General features: G+C 35.6%; 1 protein-coding gene and 1 long non-coding RNA gene across 4 annotated transcripts in view; both read right to left on the reverse strand.

The window, feature by feature from the left end:
- Window positions 1-667: 667 nt before the first annotated feature.
- Window positions 668-19436, reverse strand: part of CUL3 (cullin 3) — a 95734-nt gene continuing 76965 nt past the window's right edge. For all 3 annotated transcript variants that reach the window (XM_047721132.1, XM_047721133.1, XM_047721134.1), the window contains 6 exons: window positions 18556-18680; window positions 18017-18113; window positions 16434-16568; window positions 9768-9954; window positions 4735-4880; window positions 668-2191 (listed from right to left, as the gene is read on the reverse strand). In XM_047721132.1, coding sequence (XP_047577088.1) covers window positions 2060-2191; window positions 4735-4880; window positions 9768-9954; window positions 16434-16568; window positions 18017-18113; window positions 18556-18680 — 822 coding nt within the window. In that variant the 3' untranslated portion in view covers window positions 668-2059. The remainder of the gene's footprint in view (window positions 2192-4734; window positions 4881-9767; window positions 9955-16433; window positions 16569-18016; window positions 18114-18555; window positions 18681-19436) is intronic.
- On the reverse strand, window positions 15159-16427 carry LOC125095135 (uncharacterized). Its single transcript, XR_007125797.1, has 2 exons — window positions 15665-16427; window positions 15159-15456 (listed from the first exon to the last, which is right to left on the reverse strand). It is a non-coding gene; the product is annotated as an uncharacterized LOC125095135 (long non-coding RNA).

Raw genomic sequence — 19436 nt, forward strand, 5'->3', positions numbered from 1 at the left:
ACTTTACTGATTTTTAGTGGTTTAAAGTAGCACTTAAATTTGCGTTTACTGAAATTTCATATGAAGTTTTTGTACCTTTCATATTTACTAACTCAACAATCTGAATTGTTCTATTTCCCAAGGTGTCATAATTATTTAATTGGGGACTGAAAGCAACAAAACAACTGTGCTACCTAAACTACCAGTATCTTCCTATAGACAAACACCCTCCCATTACAGAAATCCAATTATGAAAATCACAAGAGTGGAACCCTTTGGCTCACCATTCTACACCTGCCCTGCTAGTGCTCAAGTATGGTAAAAGTATCCTGAGAATAATGTTCATGATAGTTTTCATCTGCATCTTAACTGCATCATGTAAAAGTGGAAAATGTAGAGATTAAGAGCATAAGGCTTATAATTCTACAGTACAAATGGAGACAAAATTAAATGCAGTAAGAGAATATTTGCCAAGTTTAACAGGAAAATTATAACCCAAAGAGACGCATGGGGAAAAATATTTACGTGGAGTTTTTAATCCATTTTAGAATTCAGTTGTTGTAACTTGACCATAAATTTAAACAGAAACCATCTTCTGAGACATACATTCTAATATATGTATCAACAGTACTGATAGTCAACCAAGAGTTGGTTATTTCAACTCATTAGTAACATTCCACTTTTCTATCCAACATCAACCTATAGTGGTTTGCCCCAATTACACGGCTGAAACACTGTCTTATGAAAACAAAATGAAACAAAATTAAATAAAATTGAAGATAAAAATACTCTGAAGTTAAAGCAAACTATAATCCTTGGTGGATCAATCATGTAAAAAACATTGGTGAAAGTTGGAAGCACAGGATAACTGACATGAATCTTCAGCACAAAGTACATCTTTGAAAACATGAAACGATGACTCTTTGGAGGACAATAGCTAAATACCCAAGAATCATCAGGTTTGAAAAATATTGCTTAATCACTTCCCAAAACACAGCTGCAAGAACTGAAGATCTCGTTAAAAAATATCAAGGGATTCATATTTATTGCGTCTTTAGAATGCATTTTAGACAGAAAATTAACAGTGCACCCCAGCTTCACCAAAATATATATTTAAGAGAGGGGCAACCTAAGATATTTATAAACAAAGTACCGGCTGTATGTGCTTTTCAAGGGTCTGAATTCAATACAACCAGTTGCTAACTTTGTGCTCTGACATACTTGAATTAGTGGGTGTGTGCATACTAAATCATTTATTTTTGTCGATAATAAATGAAATAAAAACACTGCCCTATACAATCCACTATTAGCAGTGAGTACAACAGCAAAAAATTATTATACAATTTATACATACTAAAATATTTTCTCTCTCTAGAGATAACGTAAAACAAAACCCAATCATTAGAGGACTTAATTTGGGAATCTCAAAATACAATAGGGGAAAACCAAATCAGGGAGTGTATAGAGCCCAAAATAAAGGTTCCTGGTCATAAGGCTAGAAGATTAGTAAGTGCATATGGTAGAATAAAGCATGCTCATCAAATGTATGCTTGGGTCTGTGTATATTTATCAAACCTTTAAATTAAACAAGACTAGCTAAAGAAGTGTCTTAAGCAGAGCAAGATTAACTGGGAACTGTGTCATTTCTTTTACCATTTTTGTTACCCAACTTATACAATGCGCAAAGTGCTAAGCAACACTACAAAAACACATTTACATCAACACTGAAGACCTGGGGAAATGAAATCCAACAATTTTATTTTAATGAGCTGTATTTTCTAAATTTTTGTTTTATTTTTTCCTGTTTTCATACAGTATTGAAAACAAAACGCGGCACATTCACATTTTCCCGAGGAACTGTAAAGATGATCTCTACAGGGATAAACGTTGTAAAGCCTGAAGCTCAATCAACTGATGTTGAAAACTCTCAAAGGGAGTAAAGGCTTGATCTGAATGGTCTAGAACATGTACTGTAATTTAATAGAAGAGATGGTCGTCTTAATATTTAATGATTTAAAAGAACTTCTCAGTCCATGCGGAAGAGTACAGTCCAAGAATAAATCAAATTTCTGAACGCATTTTATGCTACATATGTGTATACTTTGCGATCCTCAGGTGTTCGTGCCAAATATTCTCTCTCAATAAGTCCTTCAATACGTTTCTTAATAACAACTGGACTTGGTAAGAATCGAGCCTTCAACTGCTGAGTTACCTAAAAGAGAAAGTAAAAAAAACGAATTCCTACCAGAAAATTTTTAAAATGCATTAACATCTCCATATAAACACACAAAAATTCTTATCTTTGAAAAGAAGTGACGTGTCATTTTAAGATTCAGATAAAATTCTACTAATCAGATTACCAAACTCAAAAATTTAACTTTAAGAAGGCTTTATTTGAAAATGTAATATATGGGTTAGAACATGCCTCCTTCACATGAGAATATGAATGCTGAAGGGGGTTAGTAGCTGAATTAGTTGGACTATATGAACGCATAGCAGATTATGGTTTAACCATTCTGATGGTCTAAATGTACTAACCTCTCTGTTACTCTCCCAACTCACAGAATTTAGGAACCACGATGTATTTAAGAGCACAGACTCTGGACCCCAGAGTATCTAGATTCAAATCCTAGCTCTCCCATTTATGATCACTGGACCCCTGAGAAAGTAAAGTCATTGCATATGCTAAATGAATTAATGGTGCTTCCTGGTCCTGGTAAATGCTACTGTTGTCATTCTTTTCTCCAGCTGTTGTCAGGATTCTAGGTACTGTGACACTGGTAAAAATAAAATGGTAACTACAGCAGCAGCTGAAGTCTGTGCATTGTGTATCAGTCACTCTGTATACATATATTTATTTATTTAGTGCTCTTAAACCTGCAAAGTGGGTTGTCTTTTACAAATAAGGAAAACAGCCAGACAGTAAGACTGACATGCATGCATTATAGTAAACAGAACCAGGAGTCAGAGATGAGAACCAAACCCTTCTGCCCGCAAAGATCAGTTTTCCCCACTGACCCTTCGTGCCTCTTGCAGAATACCCATCCACTCAAAAGCCAGCTTTCCTTTTACTCCTATTGGAGAGTTCATTTCCCAGAGCCGCAATGGATCGGCAATTCTTTGAAATGTGAACTTCAGTACTTCTCCCTCTAGCTAAAAATCTATCTTCTTTCTGGTATTATCCCTCCAGTATCAACAAACTTGTTCTCAACCCATGTGAGATCTCTCATCCTCTGACCCTTTCTTCTAAGCTACTAACAATTTCTTCTGACCTACCTCCTTGACGGGGTCCAGACTGCAGGCAAGATCACTTTCAGCTACACTCTGAACAGTACCCTCAACTCCCAGATTCCTTTGGTACTCTTCAACAAAAATCTGCTTCACATTTACATCATTCAGAATCTACTACTTGGGTTCCTTGCTGAGTAAAGTCATCATTTTTACACCTTTGGGGCAGACCAGGAGACAACAAGATGCAGCCCACAGGCCAAACAGCCCTGCGGCCTATTTTGTAAATCCTTACTGGAACACAGCCACACTCCTTTGTTATCGGTGGCTGCTTTCACACTACAACTGGCCATTATACCGATCTCTGGTACACACTGGTAACACAAACTTCATGTGTTCAAGTTCAGCAAGTTCCTGAGCACCCTCACCTCACATCCTGTTTCAGTCTGCAATTCCTCACATTCCCACACCGTGCACATAAACATTTATTCACACTTGTATCCACCCTTGTTTAGCACACCCCCTGCACCCTGCCCCCTGCCCTGGGTTCTCAAGAGAGGCATAGTCAGTACTATCCTTGTCAACATGTCTACCACCCAACTGTGTTCCCTACACAGTCCTCTCACCTTTCAACTGTCCCTCAACCACCATTTTCTTTCAAATATTCCTTCTTTATTCCTAGGATATAAACATGAATATCTTCCCATAAGAAAAACAAAATCCAGGACACCCCAACTTAACACTCAGTCCCCTAGTATTGTTCTCTGCTCCTTCCCATGAGCCAGAATCTCAAAGGACAAGGCCCCTTCTTGGTGCTTTCAGCTCTACTTCCTTCTTGAAGCACTGCCATCAATGTCACTCTACCAGAGCCATGAAAATAGCTGAGAAAACTAATGAGTTACCTAATTAGCAACATGGCATTAGTTTTGAAATGACTGACCAATCACTCATATAATTCTCTTTCTCTGCCAATGTGATATAAAAGTCAGCTTGTACAAAATACCGCAAATGCAGAACATAGTAGCATGCTGCCCCTCCCTCCCTCCATTTAGCCTCCAAACCAGAAAACTAGGGAGTCCTTGACTCCCTTTGTTTCCCATGACCAGTAAGTCCTATCGGTTCTACTTCCATTCATCTTCACTTAGCTCTCTATCCTCTACCAATACTTTATTCAGCCCTAATCATTCTTACCCATTCCAGTGGCAACACTGACTTTTAAAAATAATGGTAGCTTGTTTAATACAAAAATATTAAGTAGTAGGGAAAATTTTTTATTCTTCGTGTGACAATTTTCTATTATTTTTTATTACGAATATATTAGTTCTTAAAGTGTGCACATATTTGGATGTACTGATGTGTTTAATTATCAAGTAACTGCCATACTTTTAATGATAAATGTTACCTGACTCTGGTTTCCTAATTTTAAAACTATATTTTAAACAACTTGAATATAGTGATTTCCTAAATGTGAACTGTCAATATTTATTTTGCTTTTCCTACGTTAATGTAGTCTTGAAGCACCCTCACCTCTGCTACTAATACATTGTGCTGCATCTTCTTTCTGGATTTCATTATCCGCACAATAGCAGCTTCGATCTCATGTTTTCTGTCATCGTCCACTTTCTGCCTCGTTTCTTTCCTTTCTGGGTCAGATTCACCTTGTTTGGCAGCAACTAAAAGAGAAAGACACTTACCATGTAACTACCATTGATAAAAAATGCAGTTTATAAACAAACAATATAATTTAGAAAATTACCTACAAAGAAAAACCAATTTCCCATGAGTATACATTAATTCAAGTAAACATTCAAAAGGTGCCTAATTCAATGTTTAACAAATATTTAAACAATTAATAATCATGGATATAAATAAATCTTACAATTCTACCTTATTCTTTTTAAATATTAGGAATTTAATTTTATAGAGATAATAAAACCAATTTTATTTTTATAAAATAGAAGGATTCCTCTTCTGGAAGAAAAATGGCAGCCAGATGTATTTAGTAGAAAAATTACCAGAAAATAATTTTCATTGCAGAGTCAACTAGTATTTTACTAACATCACCCCAAGACACTTTATTTTTTTTTTTATTTTTTTTTAAAGATTTTATTTATTTATTTGACAGAGAGAGATCACAAGTAGACGGAGAGGCAGGCAGAGAGAGAGAGGGAAGCAGGCTTCCCGCTGAGCAGAGAGCCCGATGCGGGACTCGATCCCAGGACCCTGAGATCATGACCTGAGCCGAAGGCAGCGACTCAACCCACTGAGCCACCCAGGCGCCCACCCCAAGACACTTTAAGAGAAGCAAAGAGTTATGTGTTGGCAAGATGCAGTTAGCTCAACAAATAGTTAGAAAGTACCACTAAGATGTCAGTTAAAGGAATAAGTAATTTATCTGTACTTGTCACAGACTACCTAAAAATTTCTTATCATATATCTTATTAATTTTTTTCCATCACAATCTCATTATCACTAATGCATACTCTATTCCAGCCTTCTGGAAAAGAGAAGTCTTACTCTGTTATTCCTTACTGTCTTCAAGGCAATTGCTCAGGGATTAAATACTGAAATCCCTTTCTTTTACAACTCTGCTCTAACTGAAGTAAGAGAAAGAAAAATGGCATCTGATTTTTCATTTGGTCATCAGTAAGAGATAGGTATGAAATTTCTGGAGGCAGAAACTGGAAATTACAAAGAAGCTCTTAAGACATTGCTGACTTAGGCACAGGCACACCCACAAGACAGCAGACACTACAATTTAGCAGAACATCATTCTGGTGTGCATATCTATTCAGGTGCTTCTCATTAGAACCCCTTGGTTAAGAATTCTATTTTCAGTATCTTTTCCCAAGTTAAAAATAATCAGTATCTTAACAAAAAAGAGTAAAATTAGATTAAGATGACCTACTAACAAAGAATAAATAATGCTTTTCCTCAAAAAAGTCAATGTCATTAAAAAAAAAAAAGAGGTACTGGTTTAGATTAAATAGAAATTAAAAGGACATAAAAATCAATGTAATGCGGACACCATGATTGAATACTAGATTTAAAAAGTGATATGAAAGACAATTTTTTTTTTATGATTTACTTATCTTAAAGAGAGAGTGAGAGTGTGTGTATGAGTGTGGGTGGGGGACAGATGGCAAAGAGAGAACTTCAAGCAGACTCCCTGCTAAGCGCAGAGCCCAACTCAGGGCTTGATCCCATGATTCTGAGATCATGACTAGAGCTGAAATCAAGAGTTAGATGGTTAACCAACTGAGCCACCTAGGTGGCCCTGAAAGGCATTTTTGAGACAACTGTGGACAAATAAATATGGGTGGTATACACAAATATTTATTTATGCAAATAAATATGTATGAAATTATTAATTTTCTTGGGTACGATATAGTATTACAATTATTTTAGAAAAAATATTAGCCTAAAGAAGTAAATGTATGCTGAAGTATTTGGAGTGAGGAGAAGTGTGATGTTTGTTGAATAACATGCTGTAGCAAATACATACATACATGTATATATTTGAGGAAAGGGCGAGGGTAGAGTCAAAGGCACCAGAGCAAATGGGGCAAAAAGTTTAATGACTCATAAATACCGGTGATGGCCATATACCTTCATCCATTATGGTGTTTCTCACTTATTCTATGGATTTGAAAATATTTAAAATAAAATGTTGGAGGAAGAAATAATTTTTTAAAAAACAACCTATTTTGCTCTGTTGGTTTTGGCCGCCTAAAGAGGTATATTCCAAAATAAATGGGAAGACTGCGGTGATACATACTGAATTTAAATGTTTTGTAAAATGTGAGGGCAGGAGCTCACTCCCAGAGCCTCACACCATACCTTCCCTTAAGAAGAAGGTAGGCATTTGCTTGTGTAATGGGGTACATATGTATCTGGCTGTATCAAGGAAAGGGCAAGGGAAACGTGACTGGTGGTGGTGAGGACTATGAACTATGGAAACCGCTGTAGATTACAACAAATCTTTTCAAAGGTTGTGTTATTTAATACTTATAACTTCTTTGAACTTCTATTAATGACTATAGTAAAAGGCAGAATTAGGTAAGGACAGAAGAGTCTCTGCATCTTTGATTATGAGCTAAAAGGCAGGGCTGTATTTTGACAACTTAAGAAAACCTATGTGGTCACAATACTTATCACCAGGGAGAAAATTTTAACTTACACTAAATGTTTTTAAGTGATGATAATAATCTAAGTAATATTTCAAAATGAAAACATTATTTCTTCACAGAATTTTATAGCTGAAAAGAACATTAAAGACATCATCTAGTTGAATTCCTTATCATATACAACTGTATTCCATTTTAATTAGATTTAAAGTACTATACACACACACTTAACATCAAAAAAAATTTTTTTTTAATCTGAGAGAGGAAGCAAATGAGAGTGAAAGTGGAAGGAGGGCAGAGGAAGGAGGACGAGAAAATCCCAAGCAGGCTCCACGCCTAGCATAGAGCCTCAGGTCTTGATCTCACAACTCCGAGATCATGACCTGAGCCAAAATTGAGAGCTGGACACTTAACTGAACAGGCCACCCAGGTGCCCCTAAAAAATTCTATTTTAATCAGATGTAAAATACTACACAAAGACCAGGACCACCCACAATTAAAAATCCAGGAAGAGAAGACTATTTTTTTGATAACGATAACAGTATCTGAAACTACTACTACTGGACATGATGGAATCTGGGATTACAGAGTTACACTTAGGCTAAAGCAGGGTGAAGTTTGGTAATTCAGATGTATGTACATCCCCACACATCTTCCTCTAAATCTAGGATACAAACAAGTCCTAAAATCCAGAACCTGTATCTGAGTCTTATGTCTCACACTGGGGAAAACAAGGTATTTTATTCCATGAGTCTCTTTAGTGTAGTTCTATTTTATTTTCAATTTACATCTGTGTCCAAACATGGGGCCATTTTGGTGATGAAGATACAATGATATGGTCTGCAACTATGGGACAAAGTAGACAACGCTTTAAAAGAGACACCACTCTGCTTCAGAAGGCATACAAATACCAATCAGGGTCAAAAAGGTCAGTAGAAGGGTGTAGGTAACATTTTGAATGAACGTAATCTGGCAATCAATTACATATTTGACATAATAAAATTTTTTAAAAGACTTCATCTTTTTATTACTGTAAAATGTGAACACAGTTTTTTTTTTTTTAAATCAAAACTGCAATCACTTTAAAAACTTATTTGAAAATACTGTTTCAATACACAGACTACATGCACAGCTGTGATGGATGAAGTCAGCCCTGGGAAGTTTAACACTAAATTTGAAATCAGGGAGCAAACTATATGTTAGAATTTTAAACATTCGCAAAGGTAAGTTGCCTTTTCCCCCTTAAATACACCAAAAACACACTTCATACATTATGGTAAATGTATAATCAACAGGATGCTCATTATTAATTAAAAGTAAAAACATACTAAGAATCATTCACAACAGAATCATTTCTATGTTTTTAAAGTAGAGAGCTAATATGGGTTTCAAAGTTTTGAAACTTAAAAGATCCTCTACTAAAACAAATGGCTGCATCTAAAAATCACACAGGATAAACCCCACTATGAGAAATATATAAATCAGTTTTAAAAATAGATGTCCACTGGGGTGCCTGGGTGGCTCAGTGGGTTAAAGCCTCTGCCTTCGGCTCGGGTCATGGTCTCAGGGTCCTGGGATCGAGCCCCGCATCAGGCTCCCTGCTCAGTGGGGAGCCTGCTTCCCCCTCTCTCTCTGCCTGCCTCCCTGCCTACTTGTGATCTGTCAAATAAATAAATTCTTGGGGCGCCTGGGTGGCTCAGTGGGTTAAGCCGCTGCCTTCGGCTCAGGTCATGATCTCAGGGTCCTGGGATCGAGCCCCGCATCGGGCTCTCTGCTCAGCAGGGAGCCTGCTTCCTCCTCTCTCTCTGCCTGCCTCTCTGCCTGCTTGTGATCTCTGTCTGTCAAATAAATAAATAAATCTTTAAAATAAATAAATAAATAAATAAATAAATTCTTAAAAAAAAAAAAAAATAAGATGTCCATTATTGGTTAACTCAGCCAGTTAAAAAGTTATTTTGTCAACTTCTAATATATTAACAAAATTCTATTTCATTACTGAAAACCATACAGAAAGAAGTACACTTTTCACACTACCAATTACTTTTTTAAATGCTTACTGTACTTGGATTTAACTGTATTTTGACGGGAACACGTAAGAATAAAAACTACTTTACTCCTTAAGCCTATGTGTCATGCAGCACCAGAAAATCCTTACTTTTAAAAATTTTTTAAGATTTTATTCATTAGAGACAGTGAGTGAGCACAAGCAGAGGGAGAGGAAGAAGCAGACTCCCTGCTCTGCAGGGAGCCCCATAATGGACTAGATCCCAGGGCCCTGGGATGAGGACCTGAGCTGAAGGCAGACACTTAACCGACTGAGTCACCCAGGCACCCCAAGCATTACTTTTTTCAAAGACAGAACTCCAACAGATAATAATTTCTTTCGAGGAAAAAGATCATTTTTTAAAAGAGGAACCATATAATTCCAGATACCTGTTTGAATCTTGACTCTGTGTAGTTTGGATGTGAACTGATCATTAACTGTGAATATGTGGCCATTTTCTATTTCCTTGGACTTGGGCTCTTTTGTAAGAACCCGCTGGGTTGGTTTACCACAGGCAAGGGACTGCAGAGCTCTAACAAGTTCTCTTTCGGGGATATCCGTCTCTTGCTGAATTTCCTGAAATTCCATCAGATTAACATAGTTAGACTTTTTGAAAGATTACAGTAGATTAGTTAATTAGTAAAGTAAAACTGACCAAGCAGTAAGTAGTCAGAGGTAATTCCATTAAAGAGATAATTTGCAACAAAGAGCTCCCTTTACAACAAAGAGTTTATAACAAAGAATTAGGACTCTTCACTAAAATCTCACTTATTTGGAGAAACTAGAGTGAAAGTATTTCAAATTACAAAATATTGAAAAAATATGTACATTTTTGTTTCAGGAGATACAAGGCCTGGCCTAAAAATGTCATCCGGAAGAGTTTATTACTGACCTGCTTTAATATTTAGGTAAAAATAAAGTGTTAACCAACAAAGGACTGCTAATTTTGGAAATACTCTATAATCCTTCTCCCAAATTAATCCACACTACTTCTGCTCAGCAACTTCCTTTATAGAAAGAAGCAAAGTGAGCCTGAGCTAAGGCCTTCTATCATACAATCAAAATTTATAATCCAAGTTGACTGTATTTACTGCCTGTATGACCAAATGAAAAAAAATTATACACCTGATAGTTAATTCTAAACACGAAAAAAAGTTAAGACATGATTTAGTTCCCACACGTCTGCAGGATGTAAGATGCCGCCCAATCCCCATGGCAAGATATACAGCTGATTTATTGTCCAGAGCTGTTTCTTTCTCAAAAGCAGCTCAAGAAGAATGGGCATGAAGATGGGGATATTGATTACATAACTGATCTGAAGAATCATTTTCTCTTTCACAAATCTGAGCAACACCCCAGGCTGCTCTAAAGGACTGTCTGGCAAGTGAGGATTGAGAGAAATGCGAATTTAGTGACGATGAGGCACATTCCTTTGCCTCAAACGATCTCTGTATGCCTACGTTAGCCACATCAAATGCTATGTATGTTATTAATTCCAGCAAGTTAAATAGGTGCTATCAGAATGTTGATTATAATTATTATGTGCATGCCAGAACTGACTTATTTACATATGCTACTGCTTAATCATATTCAAAGAACTAGAAATACCTTCTTAGGTGTTATTTTACAATTGCAGATCACTGCAGGAGGTGACTACTGCAATTCAGTGTGCATCCTTTATGACTTTTCCTACACTTCTACATACACACACAGGAATACAAAGACCCATGTATGTAATGAAGATGCCCATTCATACAATGGCATTAACATTAAACATACATGGGTTATCTACTCTGTAACATGTAAACTTCCCATCTGAGCACATTTACCCTTTTTATATTCTTTTGCTTTTATTGCCCCCTTGGTACAAGTCTTCTACCTTTTCTGTTAGAATGATTCCTAGGAAGATCATGATTCTTATTTAAAATATAACTTTCCTCATCTCATTTTCCGATCAACTCTGATTTACAGACAAGTTGATTTTTTCTTTGGTGGGCGGGGGGAGAGGGGGTGCTGAAACCCGGGAACGAACTGACCAGTTGATTTTTCAACTGAACTCTCCTCAGACGATGTTCTCAGTTGATTACACATTGTCTACAAATTTTCTCACCTCCACATATTTTACCAAACCTTTTTTTTTTCTTGGTGTGTTAGTTAGGACCTATAGAACAATACCGAGTAGCAGTAATAAAGGCAGATATCCTAACGCTTGTTCCTAACTTTAATGGGAAGGGGTCTAATATTTTACTAACTACTGCTTGCTTAGGTCTCTCATCAGATACACCCTTATGACATTAAAGGCATTTCATTCTATTGTTAGGTGGTTAAGGGTCCTCCATATCCTGTAAATATGAAATGAAGACTAATTTCTACAAATGCTTTTTGTACATCTATAGAAATCATTAACTGATTTTCTTCTTGAAATGTCTAATAAGACAGCTAAGTGGTCAGTAAACTTAATTATTATTATAATAAAATTTAACAATACTAAAAAATTTCTTCTTTGCATTTCAGGAATAAATCCTATCTGGACACAATGAATCGTTCTTTCAATACACTGCTGAATAGGACTCGCTAATATTTGATTTAAGATTTGTGCATTTAAGGTTGAATAACCTATACAGCTTTTTCTTTTTTGTAGTCTCCTTATTCACTTTTAGTAATAAGGTTATGCTAGCCTTGGATATTTCCCAAGAGCAATATGGGTGTTTTGTTTCTGAGTTCAAAAGTTCTCTGTAAAGCTTTCACTTTGATTTGCTAATTATGAAATCTTCTGTATCTTCCTTTTTATTGTCTGGTCAGTCATTACATCTGTGAGGGACGTCTATGATTGTGAACTGTCTGTTTCACCTTGTACTTCTAACCATTTTCCTTTATATAATGTGAAATTATGCCATTAGTGATTGCTGTAACTTCTTAACAAAATATCAATTATCAATGTTGTTCAATCATTCTCTATTTATAGTCTACTGCCTAATTTTGATCATCTTCTATTTATAGTCTACTGCCTGACATTAATTTTGCTATTGTCCATTAGTTTTTATACTTCACACTCTTTCTCAGAAAAATTTAAGAACTATAATAAAGAACATTCAGAAAAATATGTATTAATACCCATATCTCTTTCAAAAACCAAATGCAGGTTACAATAATCCAAGCTATAGACTTACCACTTTATGTATGTCCTGATCTTAACTGTTTTAAATAATACAAACTTCTGTTACTTAAAGAAATACGTAAGAAGAGGAAAAAGCTTTAGCAGCCTGAATACTGTGGATGAATGTGACACTATGAATGAATGCCATCTTTTGCATGCAGCTTCCATGATGGCCTGTAATGACTCTGGTATGTTTTACCCCTGTGTGATCCCCTTATCCTATCAGGGCTGACTTGGGTGATCAAGAAAATCAGAAAGTGACAATATCTGATTTCTAAGGCTAAGTCATAAAGGCACTTCAGGTTCTGCCTGGGTCTCTTGGATGGCTGGCTTCAGGGAGGAGAATTAGCCACCAGGACGGAAGGACAATCGTGCGGTAAGGGCCATGTGACACATTTCCCCATGTATTAACAGAGGAAATCAACTTGTCAGCCTTGTGGAAGGAAGAGCATACCTATACCTTGGAAATGCATTTTCCAGCCCCAGACAAACATTAGATGATTGACACCCCAGCTGACATCTTCACAACCTCATGAGAAACTCTGAGACAAAACTACCCAACTGACCCTCACCTAAATCTTTAACCCACAGAAACCAGGAAAGAGAATGAATTGTTAGTGGTTGTTTTAGCCACTAAGTTTTAAGATGTGTTATGTAACATTAAGTAACTAATACACCACTTTTCTGAACTTGTAAAGAAACAACACTGAAGTTTAAAAATCAGGTTCCTCTCAAAAAACATTAAAGTTAAATACTTTTAACTATCTTCTCTAATTTGTGGAGATGATTTCTGTAAAAGACTCGGCTAACCTGCGCGGCAGACTACAATGAAACACATGGTATGAGTACAAACGTTAAGTGTCTTCTCATAATGCCCCCTGTTCAAGATGCAAGCAGTCAGAAGGCTTTGGGAGCCACAGGAATAGATCATATATATGCCATTTACACTCAGGCATCTGGTTTGTGACTTAGCTAAAATGTGAAACATTAGAGGAATTTTCTGCTTAGTTTTATCCTCTACCTAATGATGCTCATTAGCATTAGTGATCCCAAGCTAGTTGGGAAAGAGAAGAGTAAGCCTGAACCACTAAAATTACTAGTAATTCTAATAATGGCTTTAGAAAATTAGTTTGTTTTTGTTTCTCCCGTTATTTTCACCAGCTCTTTACAAAACAGGACTCTGAAAACCAACATTAGCATTTATCAAGCAATTTATTTTGCTTAAAATGTACTACCCATGGCAGGTGCAGATTAAAACATTCAAGCTGTGAGAGGTAATTTAATTCCACCTCTGTTTGAAGAGGTTTACCATTTGAGTAAGGGACTCAATACTTGCTTAATCAATACCCTTGGGAGTAAGTCACATGTAACTTGTCCTTGACAATTAAGATTACTCCCTAGGTAAGACACATCTGGAAACAGGTAAGAGCAAAACCTCTTGACTTAGCTACTGACCTAAAACACTTGGGTTTCAAAGCATTTCCTTGAGGTATATCACATAAAAATGATCATCTCTTAATTACATCTTTCACATAAATCCAAGTATGAAGGCAGGTATTAAAATAGGCCCACAATTTAATTTTGCTCTAAATTTCGAACTTTAACTTATTTCTAGTTCACCTGTATCTAAAAACTGACTTTCAATTTTAAGTATAAAATTTTACAGCTTTTCAAAGTATTTATTCTTTATCTTAAATTTAAACTTAAGAATCACACGATCTTTATTTCAACTCTAATGTACTCATTAAAGGTAAGGGAAAAGTCCAAATGTTTTTTTTTTTTTAACTTTTTTATTTTTTCAGCATAACAGTATTCATTATTTTTGCACCACATCCAGTGCTCCATGCAATCCGTGCCCTCTACAATACCCACCACCTGGTGCCCCCAACCTCCCACCCCCCACCCCTTCAAAATTCTCAGATCGTTTTTCAGAGTCCATAGTCTCTCATGGTTCACCTCCCCTTCCAATTTCCCTCAACTCCCTTCTCCTCTCAATCTCCCCTTGTCCTCCATGCTATTTGTTAAAAAGTCCAAATGAATTTAATGCAATCAAAGGACTTAAAGGAGGAAAGAAAAAAAAAAAAAGATGGTTATACAAAAGAAAACTGACACTATCAAGCTGGTATTCATCTAGCCTAAGGATAGATGGAGAAATCAATAAAACAGCTCAGAGTGTAGAAACAGACCCACACATATATGGTTAATTGACTTTTTTTCATAAGGGTGCCAAGGTAATTTAAAGGGAAAAGAACAAACTTTCTGACAAATGATAATGGAAATGAACAACTATCTGTGTGTGTGTAAGGGGGTATAAATCTTTATTTTTATGTATTTATTTTTTAAGTAAACTCTACCCACAACATGGAGCTTAAACTCCTGACTCTGAGATCCAGTCATATGTTCTACTGACTGAGTCAGCCAGCCACCCCAAGGGGGTGAAATAATTCTTAATCCTTAATCTTAACCACATAAAAAAATTAACCTGAAACTGATCATAGACTTAAATGTGAAAGCTAAAACTAAAAAGCCACTTAGAAGAAAACACAGAAGAAAATCTTTGTGACCTCAGGGTAACCAATAATCTCTTAGCTATGATATCGAAAGAATGAACTACAAAAGGAAAGAGGTGGCAACTGGACTTTTATCAATATTAAAAACTTCTGCTCTTCAAAAAATGTCATTTAAAGAAAATTAAAAGGCAAATGACAGACTATTCACAGCACATAGGTCTGACAAAGGATTTGTATCTAAAATTTATAAAAAACCTTTTAAACAACAAGTAAAGACAAGACTTCACCAAACAAGACATGTAAGTGGCAGAGGAACACAGAAAGGATGCTCAACATCTTTACAGTCAAGGAAAGGCAAATTAAATCCACAATGAGATACAATTACACTTACCAAGTTACACAGTTAAAAGACTATTACATTTTTTTTTTTTTAAAGATTTTATTTATTTATTTGACAGAGAGATCACAAGCAGGCAAAGAGGCAGGCAGAGAGAGAGGAGGAAGCAGGCTCCCTGCTGAGCAGAGAGCCCGATGCGGGGCTCGATCCCAGGACTCTGAGATCATGACCTGAGCCGAAGGCAGCGGCTTAACCCACTGAGCCACCCAGGTGCCCCAAGACTATTACATTTTTTAGAAGATGTGGGGCAACTGGAACTTCTCTATACTGCTGGCAGGAATGTAAAACAGCACAACATTTGGGACACAGTATGGGTCTCTTTAAGAAGTTTAACACATCTCTCTATTCATAACAGCCTAAATCTTGAAAGAACCCAAAGCCCCTCAATAGGTGAATGGGACTCAGCAATAAAAAGGAATGAACTACTGAAACTATACGCACACTAACATGGGCAAATCTCAAAAATGTGATGTGAAATAAACTGGACAATAGCAACACATACTCTAGGATTCCATTTATCTGAAATTCTAGTAAAGTAAAGCTAATCTACAGTGATACAAAGCAGATCACTGGCAGTCTGAGCACAGGGGGAGGGATCTGATTGCAAAGGAGTATAAAAATTTAGGGAGTAATATTCCATACCTTGATTGTGATGGCACTTATACAGGTGCATAGATCTGTTAAAACTCATCAAATTATGCACTTAGATGGGTCATGTTTTATCATGTAAAACTTATGGTTCCATAAAGTTAATTTTTAACAAACTAAATGAAATGTGACCTAATATGTGTATGGTGTTTATAAAGTTCATAAACTGTTCATAAGTTTTATGCTGTTTACTCAAACAGTATTCAAAGGTTACTTAATAATAATAATAATAATAATACTCAAATAATAATAACCTTACAGGTTACTCAAATAAGCAACACTCCAGTAACAGGTGAGAATCAGAGATAATATAATGCTTAAAATTTATACAACCAAACCATACCTCAAATGTGTATTTTTCTCTATTATTAAAGAGCATTAATATGGTCATCTGGAAAGTGGAGACCTGCAATATGTGCTTCCGCGTATTAGAGCCAGTTACTTGTGCCCCTCCAACACCAACTTCGGATCCATCTTCCTGTTTCATTATTTAAGAAACATAAACAAGATAAAATTATCTCCTGATAACTTTAACTGTATGTTTTTCAGAGATAAGCACTGTAATATCCAACTCTTCCCTTAGCAAAACTACGTAACTAATTTCTACATGAAAAGGAAATGTCACTTAAAAAATGGATATGTGTATGGGTATGTACACACACACACACACACACACACACACTAAATTTTTGTTAAAGGACTGTCCTTTTTTTTTCCTCATTATGAACATTTTAATGTATCTGATAAAATGAAGCAACATTCCTTATAGTTACAGCTGTAATTATTTTAACAGTACACAATGGGATAATGGATTTAAAAGATAACACTGCCATTTTATAAGCTCCAAAAAGTAGTAGGAGTTTCCTTCAGTGTGGTCTGATCACAGCAAGAGATCAAGTAACAGCACAGGATGGAGGGGAAAACTTCTGCCATCCTTCAGCCTGTTCCTGCTCTATGATTTAAGTACAAAATAGAAATTTAAGTCTTCAGTAATTAACATACAAACTGTTTTTAAAACCCAGTGATCTGTTTAATAAAACTTCAAAAGAAAACATGGTTATTTAGGGAAAAACCCTCTCCTCTAAAACAAAAGCAAGCAGTAATTAAAAGTTGAGTTTTTTGTATCCTTAACTTTCCCACTTACACTCAAATGTATAGCACTGTCAAACATTAATCAGTAAATGAATTGCAAAGAATACTTCCCATTTCAATTAAATATAAAAATCAGAATGTGTAGACATTGACAGTAGTAAAAAAATGTGTTACAGTGATATATGAAACCAGTAGCACTATTATTAAAATAAAGAATAAAACTGTTATTTGCTGCCTAAATAACAACTTGGATATTTTTTCTTAATGTTTTTCTAAGAGCTTTTTATTATTTTTCTATGTGAAGGAAAATGACTTTGATTTGATTTATACGCAAGCAATGAAAGTAAATTATCAGTCTAAACCTCACAATTTTTGATATAAAAAAGAAATTACATTTTTAAACAAAGGCAATTCATTAGTGCCTTGCTAATTTTTATAATAATCACTTTACTAATATGTTGCTTATCTCACAAATCTCGTTAATTTTCCTGGTTTTGATCTATTGGAAGTAAGAATTATAAAAGACTGAGAATTTTGAAAAGGAACAGTTTATTATCTTATGCAATACTGTCTCAAATTTAATCTTATAACGCACAATTGTATTATATATTCCTGAAGGAAGGCTACTGATACAGTCTTCATATTGTCCAGTGAAGCTAGCCAAATTGAGAGAACAGAAGTTAACGCCAGTTTCCCCTTTAGAGTATTTCAAACAAGTAGGAAAATTCTTAGGAGAAATACATTATTTATCCAGATCAACAAATATCAGCAATCAGTTCTATAAACTAACTTTAATTTACTTTATGTAAGTATGTTCAAACTATCAATATTTACCTTTTTAACTGGTCCATAAAATGTAGCATTGAGATCTGCAGAACCCATATGATGCTGGAGTGTGAGCTGTCGACCACTGTGTTTGGCTAAGTAAAACCTTTAGCAAATCAAACCAGGTTTTAGAGAATCATGTAATTTATACATTTGGAATTATAAACTACAGGATAACAACCCTTAGTAAGCATCTCCGTGCAAGGGAAACATTAATCTCTATTACTATCCTTTGCCCCTTGGCCTGCTGCTCATCTGCTACTATTATTCATAAGATCACTTTTCTCCATAGTAACCCAGCCATGAATTTGCTCTAAGCCAGGGGCAGACATCAACAACGCAAACTACACTAACCATGGAAAACGGTCCTCTCCAAAGAGTTTATGCAACTCATTTTTACATATTAAAAACCATAAAGAACAATTTCTCCTTTTGAACATGAGGTAAGAAATGGAGTAAATTCATCCTTCAATCAAGGACACACTTATGCCCAAGTTTATTTCAACTCTGGACAATTTTTGTACTTACAAAGTTTGATCTATGTTTACCTTCTGAATATCTCAAAAGCATGTCTTGGTGCTGGTGGGATGTTACACTTTGGTGTGGCTGACTGAGTGGGCCAATATCCTGTCGTGAGCACCCGGACTGTGAGATCAACACCACCTAAAGATACCTGTATGAAAGATAAAAAAGATATCTCCCTCAAATTAACTAGAATTTGTTTTCCATTCTGTATAGACACTGCATTAGAGTTATCCAAGTATTTATATTTAGCTCCATGTCCAATATCTAACAAATTATTCTTCTTAAAGATGAGATCAGTGTTTTCAAAATTTTAACTATCCTGGCAAATACCTATATTGCTTAAGATGCTGATTTTAAAATAATGACCAAAAGAGAGTTCTTAGCATACAAACGAAGTCTTACTGGTATCACTGAGAAGAGTGAAGTTTTGACCCTTATGGGTTTTTTAGATAAAATGTCAATGGGCCCTATCACTATTATTTTAGAGAGCATTCTGAACGTTTCATTTTAAGGATATTAATCTTTCATCTTAAATATTTTTATTTATTTAAATATTTTAAATATTTTTACCATCTTAACAACCTATTTCTAATATCCCGTTCCCATTTCAACTACAATGATCAGAACTTCCATGTTTTCATATGTAGTTCTTAATTTAACCACCTCTGCAGAGGGCACTGCAAATCTAGTTCTACACAGTGTGCTCTACAAATACTGGATAATTGATAACCACCTCTACAAAATATATGCTAGCATTACGGTCACATTTAGATGTTTCCTTCTTTATGCATAAATTTTTAAGAAAACTAGAAAGCACATTATAGGAATTCCTCAGGGTGAAATACTACCTTTACTATTGATATTCACAGCTTGTTCTAACCATTTTTCTGTATTTACCTAACCT

This window comes from Lutra lutra, chromosome 3 (genome assembly GCF_902655055.1).
Source record: "Lutra lutra chromosome 3, mLutLut1.2, whole genome shotgun sequence".
NCBI lineage: Eukaryota > Metazoa > Chordata > Mammalia > Carnivora > Mustelidae > Lutra > Lutra lutra.